This window comes from Poecilia latipinna, unplaced genomic scaffold, assembly GCF_001443285.1.
Source record: "Poecilia latipinna isolate Pla-1442-1.1 unplaced genomic scaffold, P_latipinna-1.0 Scaffold699, whole genome shotgun sequence".
In the NCBI taxonomy this organism is placed as follows: Eukaryota; Metazoa; Chordata; class Actinopteri; order Cyprinodontiformes; family Poeciliidae; genus Poecilia; species Poecilia latipinna.
Window position 1 is genome coordinate 78777 of NW_015113315.1, and position 13292 is coordinate 92068.

At 39.5% G+C, this 13292-nt stretch overlaps 1 protein-coding gene across 2 annotated transcripts in view; it reads right to left on the minus strand.

Annotated features, from left to right (window-relative positions):
- Positions 1 to 13292, minus strand: part of LOC106955022 (SPRY domain-containing SOCS box protein 4) — a 32534-nt gene that overhangs the window by 10640 nt on the left and 8602 nt on the right. Inside the window, exons 1-2 of one of the 2 annotated variants that reach the window (XM_015044970.1) lie at positions 10803 to 10947; positions 3136 to 4021 (exon numbers count right to left, since the gene is read on the minus strand). In XM_015044970.1, the coding sequence (XP_014900456.1) occupies positions 3136 to 3844 (709 nt within the window). In that variant the 5' untranslated portion in view covers positions 3845 to 4021; positions 10803 to 10947. Of the gene's footprint in view, positions 1 to 3135; positions 4022 to 10802; positions 10948 to 13292 lie in introns of those variants that run through there. The other variant, XM_015044969.1, reaches the window with a different exon arrangement.

Consider the following 13292-nt stretch of genomic DNA (forward strand, 5'->3'; position numbering starts at 1 on the left):
GTTAATACCAAACACGACTGACAGATTTGTCATGTGTGAGAATCAAAGACAATGAAAGCAGACTTAATGGATTTAATTTATCGAAATTTGTACATATAGGCTGCATCCAAGCAGTCCTCTGATGAACAGCTGCAACACCAAACACAATGGCGACGACGACTGGACAGCTCAACTTTCACTTGACTAATTCTTTTGCAGTGACAACAGCAACAATATAGAGCTGTTCGTTTAATCACATTTAAATGAACATTCTGTTTAAACTTAACTTAAACTTGCCTATGTGAGTACAACCAGAAAAAAAAAAAAAGTTTACACCAACATCCACAATATCTTCACCATCTCATCAAAATAGTGACACTAACTATTGCCAGTCACACTGCATGGATTAACAATCTGAATTACAAACTTCAGCCTCATCACTGTACACTTCAAAGATGTAAAAATCTACCATGAAATTATTTTTTTTATACAGCTTGTTGTATAAGAACACCAAATTGCAAAGCGTTTGTTCCAGCCATCTGACCTTCTACAAAAACTGACGAAATGATAGATGAAGTAATTTTGAATTGTGACAGATGGGGCCTTCTTTTTCCAGCACAAGGATCCTCCATGAATGTTGAATCATTTCAAGACAATGTTAACTAATTTTGATCTTTTAAGAAAGTGATGAGACAACTTTGAATTCCAATAAACCACAAAGCCTTCATTATCACACTTTTCTTCATTCTGTGGGCCTTAAACATGTCTGGCTATTTGGCAAGCAAAGGTTTGTCAACAACAAGCACCGTAAAGGTCTTGCAACACATTCTGCTAATGGTCCAAACTGTTGTCAAAACATGTCAATTCTGCAATATTACTGCTCTCCTGAAGTAAAGATAAAAATTCAAAACAAGTCTGACTTGTCATCTTTGCATTATGGCTCCATATAAAGTCATATTGAGAAAACAGAAGTACCTGAACTTCTCACTACCCAAGAAAAATCTGAATAGAATCTTTTTAGTAATACAACTGTCTGTAGTTGCCATGACAATCATATCCAGCACACCTCCACAATTTCAGAGGCAACTACTAAAACACTCACACCATCTGCATGCCTTTAGATCAAGTCTAGCATGATGTGTTGTGGACAGTAGTGATCCAAAGGCCAAAACGCTACAAAGCAGGCTTTTAAAGATCAATTAAAAGGCCCATCAAGCCACAAGTCAGCTAAACCGTTTCCACAGCAACCTGCCACAACTGGCTTTTTAATTACTGAAAGAAAGGATTAGTGTTGAAAAGGAAGAGGAAGAAAAGAGATTGTTAGAAAGCAGGTGGGAGGATAGAGAACACAATGACAGTTGGGTCAAAACAGAATTCATTTGCAAAAGAAGGACAGGGATGTGTAAACCGGTTTGACCCAGCCTGCCACCATTACACCAGCAGAGACCTCCATGGACTTCTTGACTTCAACAGTGCAATGTCCAAGTTTATATTTGTGCCATACCATTCCATTTAGTTCACCAATTTTCTCTAGAAACATCTGAGGCTTTCCACACCTACTGATTAGATTGAAGTGGATTTCATTTGGGACCGATTCATATTGCTTGGCACGCTTTACATTTTATTTGAAACATGTTTCATTTCACAGTTAGGGACTCTTTTGTGTTGATCTCACAAAAATACATAAATTGCACTGAAGTTTGTGGTTTTAACATCACAAAAGAGGGTGGGAAAACCTTTGCAAAGCACTGTCAACAGAAATACCAAATACAAGAGTTTGGCCGATATCATGCAAAAGAGGGGCAGTAAACCTACAATGCAGGGCTTCCTGCCAAACAACACCAGATGTTAATCTTGGTGACACACTGGGACATCCTCCAGGACCCAACTGTCTGCTGTCCCCACCACAGGTTTGTGACGCACAGCCATGCAGCGAGGCAAGACCTACAATGATTGCTCTTGCGAAACTTTGACAATTCCACTAGTTGGAGCGGACAAAATGGGAGAAAAGCAGCATGGGAAAGAAAAACACAGAAAAGGTCAAGCTGACATGTACTTTCTGCAATGCAAGAAGAATTTCCTTTCCACACAAAACTTGCGAGGCACTGGAGGCTATTTAGCAGGTGGTTGTAAACCTCCACAAGAAGGTTCACTGAGGCAAAAGAAACAACTGCAGTTGATCTATACAAGGCTGGATTCCAGTGAGTAATCCAACTTAACGCAGACTGTTCAGGGTGACCATGTACTGGTGCAGATCAGCACTACAGCAGTGCTCAGATACTGATTCACAACTAGCATTAATGCCAGATATCAGAATATTCACTTTTTTTTTAGATCAACTCTTTAAGCATGGGAAATGATAAATGATAAAAGGCCATGGACTTCTTATTTGGAGTAAAGATTGGCAAAACAAGTGTGATGTGATTTAATACATTCTTTTGTGGAGTGATTATAGTGAGCCATATATGAAACTGAAATATGTTAGGCAAAAAAGGTGCTAAAAAGTGACCATAAAAATGTAATTTAAATAAATTAGAGACGCACTGATCCGGTAACATCTGCATTGATCCTGATGCAGATCAGGCATTAGTGAAAATGTGCCCAATCCATAAAGGCAGATCTAATCAGTCTAATTCTATACTTTCTGCTCTGAGCGACATTGTGTGTTATTTATTTTACATCATACCTAGAATTTCTAATTTCACTTTCTGGATCATAAGAAAATTTGTTGCAGTTCGTTTTATACGTTTGACCAAGGTAGTCAACCAACTGTTTTGGTCATTTTCAGTTTATATTACGTTTAAAGTTGTGAAATCATAATTGCACTGACTGAACAAGTTAAAGTTGTGTTTCTACATGTTTGACAAGCTTGCGAAACTATTGGTAGATTTAAGTGTGCTGTACTGGTGCCGAATTAGTTAATAAATTTGTAATTCATGTCAGTTTTAAAAAAAACGTTTTAAGTTAATTCAGCATAATTTTTTTCGTATTGGCTAAACCTGAACCTCAAGTATTGGAAGTGAAAAAAGTGGATCGGTGACTAAAATAAATAATTATAGATTGGCGCCATGACAGAGAAAAAAAGCCAAAACAGTAATTTAAAAAAATAATAATAAATAAAAAAAAACAAAACATCCAGTTTACACTTTTACTTACGATCTAGTCCATTGACGTAGCGGATTGATACTTCACAGTGCCCCCAGACTGCACTGACGATGGGATACAGTCTCTTTCCCTTTAGGCCCCTGAAGGCCACTCCTAGATATTGTCCATCCACCATAAAGCTTAGCGTCCCTTCGTCCATGTCCAATATTACTGTGAGGCAGTCTGGGAGAACAAACGACTCATCTGGCTCCAGAAAACTGGGGTACGTGGGTGCAGAAGAGTTACCAGGTCTGTTCTTTCCATCGTGATAAAGTCTGTTTCGGCCAAGGTCCCACCCCCAGGACTCCGAGTCTGAGCCCACTAGGGCCGTGTAACCAACCGAGTGTAAAGGTGCTTCAGCAGTAGCCACCCCTACTACAGCATGGGTGCCTCTCTGTCTTGCTGGCCAGTGAATCCTCCACACGTGTAGGCCACGGGTGTAGCCAACCTTCCCTCGAATGCAGTCTGTGCTCTGAGCCACGGGGTGCCTGTGAAAAGTCAGCTTGTCGTCCTCCTTGACGAAGACGTTGAGTGATCGGTCGTCAGAGTTCCAGGCGTGGCGAAGTTGTGACTCAGCAGTGGCTGGCGGCATGTCGAGCAGTAAATCCAGTCTGGGGGGCCGACAGAAATCCGGACCCCGTAGTTCGCGACGCACTGGCCGATACGAAGGCTCCCCACGTACATCCACTGACTTGATGCTGCCAGAGATCTTCTGGCCCATGGTTTAGAGGATTCAAGGGAGGAGGGGACAGAGGGGAGGGAAAAGGATGGACAAAGGGTGGTGATGAGGGGCCAGTAGGTCCGTACGTTACCTCATGGGCGCACAGAAATGATGCGAGGTCAGTGTGGAAAGATGCTGCTAGGCACACGCAGTCGTCAGCCTGAGGGGACCACAACCCTGCAAACACACAGAGACATGATCCTAATTTTTTGTTCTGAATTGGTAAATCAAGAACAAACAGAAAAATCTGTGTTTTCTTAGTTTGTCGTTTCCCCTTAAAGGGGCATTGTTTTTAGCCTACAATGAAAATGTTCCTTCAGACAGTTTTACGTCATTTTAATGACAGACAATGTGACAGAGTGGCTAGGGTTTTTTCAGGCTGTATAGAGCACAGACTAACTTGGCTTCAACCCTTCACCACCTCCCGTTGCACAATCTCAGTTGACTCGTCTAACCTTCTTTTGTTTTCAAGACAGAACAATGTGGTTGTTGGAAATATTTCTTCACAGTCACGGTGTGGAAACTGAAGGAGCGCCACTCGTCATTCTTGCTCAGGCAACAGCCCTTTAAAACTTCAACCGATAAGCCGTCAGGCTGTATGTCTGTTGAGCACCTGACTCCAAGACAGCCTGACTAATCTGGAGAAGACAACCTGACTAATCAGTAAAACTGTGTATTATACATATTACTCTATAAATCAAAACAAAAAAAAGATACAACATTGTTTGCAATAATGACTTAAACAGAAGCTACTAATTTAATGTTTATTTGTTGGATCACACTGCCAACATCCTCTCTGTGCCGAGGCATTAGTTTTGTTTTAGTAAGATTCTTCCCATGAGTTATGGGATATCTGAAATTGCTCAAAAAGCAAAACAAAACAATTAGAATATCTTTTAAATTAAAAATATTACAATCATCATCGTTCAGTAAAAAATACTTTAACAGCAGGATTAATTGTTTCTCTGCTGAGGGAAATAATTAATGAGCAACAATTAATATACAAGCAGTAGTACTTTTAGTCGAGGCTGATATAATCTTCTCAAACCAGCAAATATCTGGTTGCTATTCAGCTCCTAGGTTGTACACCGATTGCTTCAAATTAATCTAAACATTAAGGCCTCTGCACAGCTACACTGAACTTCAAATGTGAAGCCATTTATGTTGTATAAGAAAAAGACATCAAGCTGAGCTTGAAGAAAAGACTAAAGGCCACCGACTTCTTTCAAATGTACAGAGGATAGGATGAAGCTGCTTAAAACCTGCTGCACCAACAGAACGCCTTGTCCGCTCTGCAAACATTCTAAGGTTTCACAATCCCCTGCTGTTTCAGAGGAAACTCCACATGGTTCTTCCAGGGAAAGTACAGTGACTGGAATTAACCCAATCATTTTAAATCCTTCAAAGTTAACATTTATTGATGGCTTCTGCTTAAAAAAACTAAAATGGCGAGTGATTTCTACTTACGGTCACAGATGTGGAAAAAGCCTGGGGCTAAATTTGGTTCAACGTATGAAAATCTGTAACCAAAATATATTGCACTTATAAAATTCTTGTCTACCATGCTTAAAGTACACTGCAAGATATGGAAATATTAGGATATTTACTGTTGACCAGGAAAATCTGTAGAACGGAAATTCATTGCCCTTTGCATTTCAAAAATATCCTGCCTGAGGCAGTCCCATGTCTCCCAGTTTGGCAGACATAGCTCAAAGGTTTTCGCAAATGCTGCTATAAGTAGGGCTGAGCGCCACCCTCAATTTGACATGGCTGTGGGGGAAAAAGCAGAAAGGAAATATAGAATAAGCAGCTCTGATTGAGTCTTTTCTCAAAAGATTGAGTCTATTCCCAAAGACCGTGTACAGCTCCATGGCAGAATATTTAAATGGGTTAAGACATTTCACCACTGCTTAAAATGCTCAGAAAAGGACGAGATTAAAGACTTAGCATTTTATCCAAAGTGATTTGACTTTTTTTTTTTTTTTAAGAGTTCCTAAAAGATCCAGAATTGCATAAACTTGTCTAAATAAAAAGTCAACCCAAAATAGAAACTTGAAAGCTAGAAAAAAAAAAAAAAAAAACCTAATCAATCCCTAGTAATACACTTTCTAGCTTTATTGGCTACACCGTAGGCTTTGAAACGGTAAAACATTTAGGTTGAGGTTTATATCTCAAAATTCAGAGGTGAAAGCAGAAGAGCAATTCAGGAAGAGAAAAAAATCCACCATAACAAATGGACAACAGTAGTCAGAGCATTCAGACATAATCTCTGAGGATCATTTGTTGGACCTCGTCTCATGACTGGACTGCAACACACAGAGCGACTTCCACATTTCCCTCTACTGAGGATAAAAACATGGTGGACACAAATCATATGTTCAGTTCCTCAAAAACTAATGTCAAAGACATTTATTAGACAACCAACGTGGCATTTTTAAAATTGTAACGAGCCTGTAACATGGCTATAAATGGCTTTACACTGCAGGAGACCATGTCAAAGATTTTTCTTACAGCTATTCTTAAGATGGGTATTCAGAGTTTGCCATATGTGGTTTTGAATCATTACAGTAGAGGGTCATTGAATGGCCAAGTGTGAGTTGTACCCTTTAAAATGCACAGTCATAGTATGCAGCTTATTGTGTCAATGCGCATTTGTTCACTTTGAGCCTAGGCCAAGGACAGAAACTGAAAATCTAGAAAAATTAAAGCGCACAATATCAACCTTGAATGAATTTTTTTTCTTCACCCTACAACATAGACAGGTTGAAAAATTGGAGAAGAGAAGTGGATCATCTCTCAGAGGACTCTTTGTGGATACTAGATGGCATCTACAGCGACATGCTGACATTAAAAAACAAAAAAAAAAAGGCTTTCCAGCTGGTGAATGCCAACCATCAAAGCAACATCATCCTAGTTTGATGGACAGCACAGTTTCTGTTCATGCCTAGTCCCATCTCATAAGCACACAGGTGCAATGACTATATGATCAACATCATCTGTGGAGAAAACTTCTAAAGCAGATTTTAAAAAAACAATACTACAACTTTGTTCAACAATAAGTTACTTTAATTATAACCCATTAGCAAAAACCATGTTCACCATGCCAGGTTTAATCAGTGTAGGTGGCTTAGAAAGCTCACTTAACCGCCATCTCTCCAACCTCAAGCCTATAATTACATATTGTACTTTATCAAATTACTTTACGAGCCCGAGTCTGTTAAATCAGTGGCCTTCATTTAATCAGTTCTTTTCTACATGCGTACAAGGTTTCATTGAGAGCCTGGTTGTCACTATATTTGCTACTAATTGAGGCAGCAGGTCGAGGTACACTGCATTATAAAAAGACCTCAGAATCTTTTTTACACATGTTTGAACTGTCAACTTGTGAGGGATCAAAGGTGGTGAATATTGTTTCAAATGTGTTCAAAGGAAGGTGAAATTCCCCCAAAGCTAGAACATTTTGTCCACTAAATACACTGATTGGACAGGTGATGGATGGGTGATGCAGAAGCCCTGACAGGAAAAGTAAAAAAAACTGGAATGAGGAAATACCACGTGGCACGTGAAGAGACTAAATTCAGCTCTCCAGCGGAAATGTTTTCAGAGTTCATGCTCTGAAACAGATACAGCTGCTTCAACCTAAAACATCTGCCAGTTTACCATGATGATTAACAGAGTGGAACCTGGATCTTTACAATTAGTAATTGCTAAACGTTTCCCCACTGGAAATACTAGAAATTAAAATTATTTGTTAACCAAGCACCCACACCCTGACACAACATGCTCAATACCAATAATTACTCATTTCCAAATTTGTGGAGTAATCAGTCCTAAAATATTGCAATTCAAAGATACTTGCTCCCAAAGAGAAACAGTCACATCTCATATCCATGCATCTTTAGAAAGCCATGGATGGTGATGCTGAGAGCAGGAAGGATCTCTGGTAGCAGTCAGTCTTGCAACAAATCTTAAGAAGTCTCTGACTGAAGAGTGTTGCTGAAGAGAGTCCTACTGAGAGCTTAATATCCAAACACAAGAAACTATTTTCCTCACTAACAGGTCATGCATGACTGCTGTTGGCAAGCACTGCTAATTCCAACCTTTGCTCGGTTGCATGCAACCAAGCAAAGGTTGGTTTAGAAAGCAGGGCAGAGAGACCGAGATGGGGAGCTGATCCTTGCACATTGTGATCGATGGAAGGGATGTTTTGAACTCCTTTCTACCCTCCTTGTGCTCTTCCTGCTTTGCATCCAAGAATCTCTCTTTTCAACTCCTCTGAGATTTGGGGTCTAATGATGCATTTTATTTGTAGTTGGAACTCAGAAATTCTGAATTCCCAGTCTAATAGAAATGAGAGCACCACTACAACTGGCTGCATTGCACTGCAGACAGGAAAACAACTCTGAAAGAGTTCATATGCAGTAGAAACGCATTGAGTTATAGTTGGACAGCAAAGCCAAGGTCATGAGAGGCGCAGAGTGCTCTGGTTCACATACTCAACAACGTTCTACACTTAAAATCAAATTTGGGGGAATAATGAATCATTTACGTTTGGAATGACTCAAACTTAGTTGTATTCAAACTTAAGTTTCACAGAATAAAATTAGACATGACTAAAGTAAGAACAGTAAAATTGTTGAGGCTAGACAGGAACATTAACTCAGTGAGAGCTTAAATTTCTGTATGTTGCCTTTCAACACTAACTGGGAACCATCAAGTAAAAGCAGATGTCACCAGTGTAAACCGAACAGACCACATTTACAAACATCTCTACCCCAACTTGCATTTTCAGTCTGAATACCTTCATAGTTAACTGTAACTGTTGTTTCTTTTGAACCCATTAAATCTACAGGTGCAAACTTAATGTGATGCAGATTGTGGCTCCCAGCAAGAAGGTCTTCATTTAAATTCTTTAAAGTTTCCTTCTATGTGGAGTTGAAATGTTTCAATGAGAACATATGGGGTTTTTCCTGGGTTCTGCAGTTCTGATTCAATTAGCAGAATCATGCATGAAAGTTAAACTGTTTACTTCAAAGCTGGTGTGTATGCAAGCATAGTTTTGACTTTTTGATCCCTGTTGGACTGGCCACCTGTCCAGTACATACCCTGCTTCTTGCCCAAGGACACAGTCCCCATCACCCCATAACCTTAAAGACGACAAAAGACGAATGGAAATTGAGAGAGAACCCTTTTGCAGGTTTTTAACAGTATATTAAATATTAGATATATATATATTTTTAAAAAGGCAGGACACAGAAAAATATATTTTTTAACCATCTTTTGCAGGGATCCCCGCTAAAATTATGCTTAAGGTTTTCAGATGCAGCAGTCACTGCATGATACTGCTTTGCTACACTTTCAAAATAGGAGAGCAGCACAGGTGTGGATGATGCAAAATGAAATTTCTGTTTTTCCATCTCTTATTTATTCCGTTTGACTGCAACTAAGCTCTCAGTGAAGCACTCAAATGGGTATGCAATGAATTTGGCAGATTGCAGTATATGGCCTTCACGCAGAGCATCGGGTCTGAGAGGGAGTCTGTGGAAACCAAATCGAAGACAGGTGATGTTTATCAGATACAGATTAGTGGAGACACAAAGTGGGAAGCCAAATCAGTTCCAAATAAAAAAAGAAAAACCAAGGTATACTTCCAGATTCTTTATATGCAATAAGATTGTAAATCAAGAGATAATCAACTAAGAGCTGGTTGTTTTTTCCCCAAATGGGAATCATTTACAAAAATCAGTTCAGGTGGCTGAAGTGAAACACTCCAGGTCAAGAAGGATTATATTATATATAATCACCATCACCCACTTCTGTCTTTTACTACTTTATGCCAACATGTCAGATGACCAAATCAAGGTCTGATCTGTATTAAACTCAATTCCCGATCTCGGTGGTTGGTCTGACTTGAATGTGTTATGGACATTTTGGTAACTTATTGAGCATTGGTTTTTCCACTGCTTGGTGTTCTTTACCATTTACAATGCTCACATTGAAAAAGAGGCTGTCTCGTCCCCTGAAGCTCCATCTGTGTCTGATGCAACATGCTGCCCAGGTTCATATCCACGGAGAGCTTTTTGTGAGTGAAGGCTGCAAAACAGCTGCTGAGAAGCTTATCACATTTTACGGTTTTCAAAAACAAAACCACAAGTTAATAAAGCAGAAGACTTAACTTTTCTCATTTGAACCACATTGAAATATTCTGAGCAACAAGTCATCACAACTGAGCAAGCATCCTGAGGTTAAACAATTTAGCGGACTGTTTTGCATTAAATCTTCAGTAGGAGAAAGGATAGAGTTTACTGAAAACTGTAGCTAAATGTGTTGAGTCAGATACAGCTTTCCTAACAGTTAACCACGTTTTGGAGAATGTGTAACAGATTAAATGTAGCATGTTATTTTCACTGGATGTCAAGGATACAAAGTTTAAGTTTAGAAAGGGAATTGTTTTTCACTAAGAGTAATGAAGTAGCAAATCAGACTTGGCATTATCAGATATCTAAATCTTCTATTTGTTATTGTATCTGGGAGCAAAAAAATGACTTACAATAATTTGTAACCTCAAACCTCCAGGGAGAACTTAGATGCTTAGACTCGGTCTTGCAGGTGTTCCAGGGCTGGGAAAATTTTTTTTCCATCTCAAGAGTGTAACCAAACAGAAAACAGTTAACTCCAGCTACACCAACACACAAGTGTGTGAAAAATTGTGCTGAAATCCAAAACAATCAAAAGTTCTGCTGAGGAGAAACTAAGCAAGTCACCTGATGATCAAAATAGGAGAGATAAAAGTCATGAAATAAAAGAAAAACCTCCACATGACTTAACGTCCAACAAGAAAACGCTTAGAGCCGACATACACCAATTACGCCGCAACTGTCGCGACGTCTTGAAACCTGTCACTTCTTAAAGATCTGCTAGAAACACAAAGGGCCAAGACACAGAAGTGTCATCTTACCATGAAGACACTGCTTTAAGTCAGGCGATTTCCACACACCGATGCAAATGTAATCACAGCAGCCAAGTAGAATAGTGGGAATACTTGCTCTTCAATGCGTCATCCAAAAGGAGGTCAGAACACGCTCACCAGCCAGGAGCGTGTGGGACAAGACAGAGACAGACAAGAAGAGTGTGTTTGTGTGGGGAAGACAGCAAGTTCCTGCTCGTGACGCGAGTATGGGGAAGGACAAAAACAGAAAAAGAAAAAATCCTTGGCTTCAGTTCCCAGCTAAGAGGGAAACAGCTGCTGGAGGAAATGGAGGGGGGCTGGAAAACACAGGGAGGCAGGGCTTAGTGTGAAGCACGCTCAAAGTCTTACCGAAGCGGTCCAAAAACCACCCACTCTCACAGATACCCTGACTGAGCTCCTTCAGAAGAGAAGACCATGTGGACACACACGGAGCTGTCCAGGATTGGCAGATTAATGCTCAGCTCAACTTGCTGAACTGGACAAAACCCACAGGGCTGCTCAGGATTAGGGCCAACAAAGTGCCGACCCATCAAAACTCACCAGCACCTCTGAGGCAGTACAATCAGCGAGAGAGCACCTATCAAAGGAAGTGACATCAGCGGCATGTGAGAGCAATTGACACCATTTCATAAACAGTGTTTGATAGCACAACAGAACAAAATGCTACATTCAGTGTCATTAAGAAGCCATTATTTTTCCCCTATAATTATAGAATTAAAAAGAGTCCAACATGAGATACTGAACTAGGGTTGTCGAAATAATACTTTGGTATGGCAAACAAGAAAAACCAAAGAAAAAAGTTCTTTAAAGATACTGATCCGTTTAAAAATAAATACCCAAAGGGTTTCACATCTGCACACCAGAGCAGCAAACATAAACTGTGTGTAAACTATAAACCTAGCTTTAGCCTAACTAGGTGCAAACAAAGTCTGGCACTAAACAGCACAACCTTCTTTATAGAAGTGCTTACACTTGCTTATAATTAGGAAGATATGCAATACACACCAATCCTGCTGAATGCTGTGATAAATAGTCAAATAATTACAAACTATTAATGCATTTCTGCATGGGACTGATCGAAAACTAGACCCAAAGTTAAAATGTCTCCATCAGCTTTGTGAAATGTGAAGACATGTTTATTTCACAGAATTTCCTCAAGTTGGAGAAACTCCAAAAAGAGCAGACTGTGTTTTACATCGTAAGAGGTAAAACTAAGTGTCACAGAGAAAAATAAGAGTTTGCATTATCATGACAGGATCTGTTAAAAGATCTCAAATAAAAAAAATAATAACTGGGGTTGGAATTGACACCAACATCAGATTCATTTAGCATAAAAAGTGCTTTATAATAGCCATCATTGTGAGAGTTATTAAACTTTAGCAGGAAAAATAATGGGATCAAAACTGAATTTTCAAAGAAAATCTGTCATTTTCACAGTCATTGCACATTAAATTATCCCTTGATCCATCTGTCTGAATGTTGTTGCCAGGGCAGACGAAGGCCAATAATGGACCCATTTGTCCAAATGACTTCCTGCTCCTCAGACACACCCATTAGCAAAGGATAAGAGGCAGTCTCTGCATCTCCGTTTACCCAGGAAGAATAACTTTGGCAACTATGTGTTAAAACTAGGAGCCAGTGCTAGCTTTTCATATGGACTGTGGTATTTCTAACACTGGTTTAGAGCCAAAGCCAGACCCTTATACAGAGGGTCCACAGCATCCTGACATGAGTTTCTAAAGTTCATGCAGTCAAAAAATTCAAACTTCGTTCACTGCCAGGCATTACAATTATAACTGAACTGCTTTTCATCGTCACGTTATAACAACCAAGGAAGTGTTCTGGTATTTTATGGCAAAACCTCAATTAATACGAAATTGTGAGGAATAAAAAACGACCGAAGGTTTCGGCAGACATCCATATTCACACCTTGTGAATGTCATTAGAACTTTTTGGTGAACTTTTGGGTTATGTCCATAAACTCGAGTTTATGGTTTTGGTAGACTTAAATCTGGAAATTCAATCTCATCTTTTAGAAGTTCATTGCAGACGCAAACATAATGTTAACTATTCAGCTTAGCCAAATAATAAATTTTATAGATGCAAATGTGTCTTCATTATGGATTTTTTTTTTTTTTAACATGAGCAACATTTGGATTCAGGTACTGCAGTCAAAAATGGACATAGATATCCACACATGAACTTTATTGAAAAGAAAAACCCAAATAAAGAATAAAATGCAAATTACGTTAACCTAATCTTTTGCAGTTTCGGTGTTTCCCCATCATCACACCAACAAAACATTGAGCTGCAATGTTCCTTGCTTCCTCATTGCTGCGTCTAGGGCTGCTAAATCACGGTTGTTCCGCTTCAAAAGATGACAAATGAATTCCTGATGCTGCTCAAGCTTAAACTCTACCCCAAGCAGCTCTGTGATGTCCTTTGCTCGTGTAGTGACAACGCAGTCTGGCGTCAATG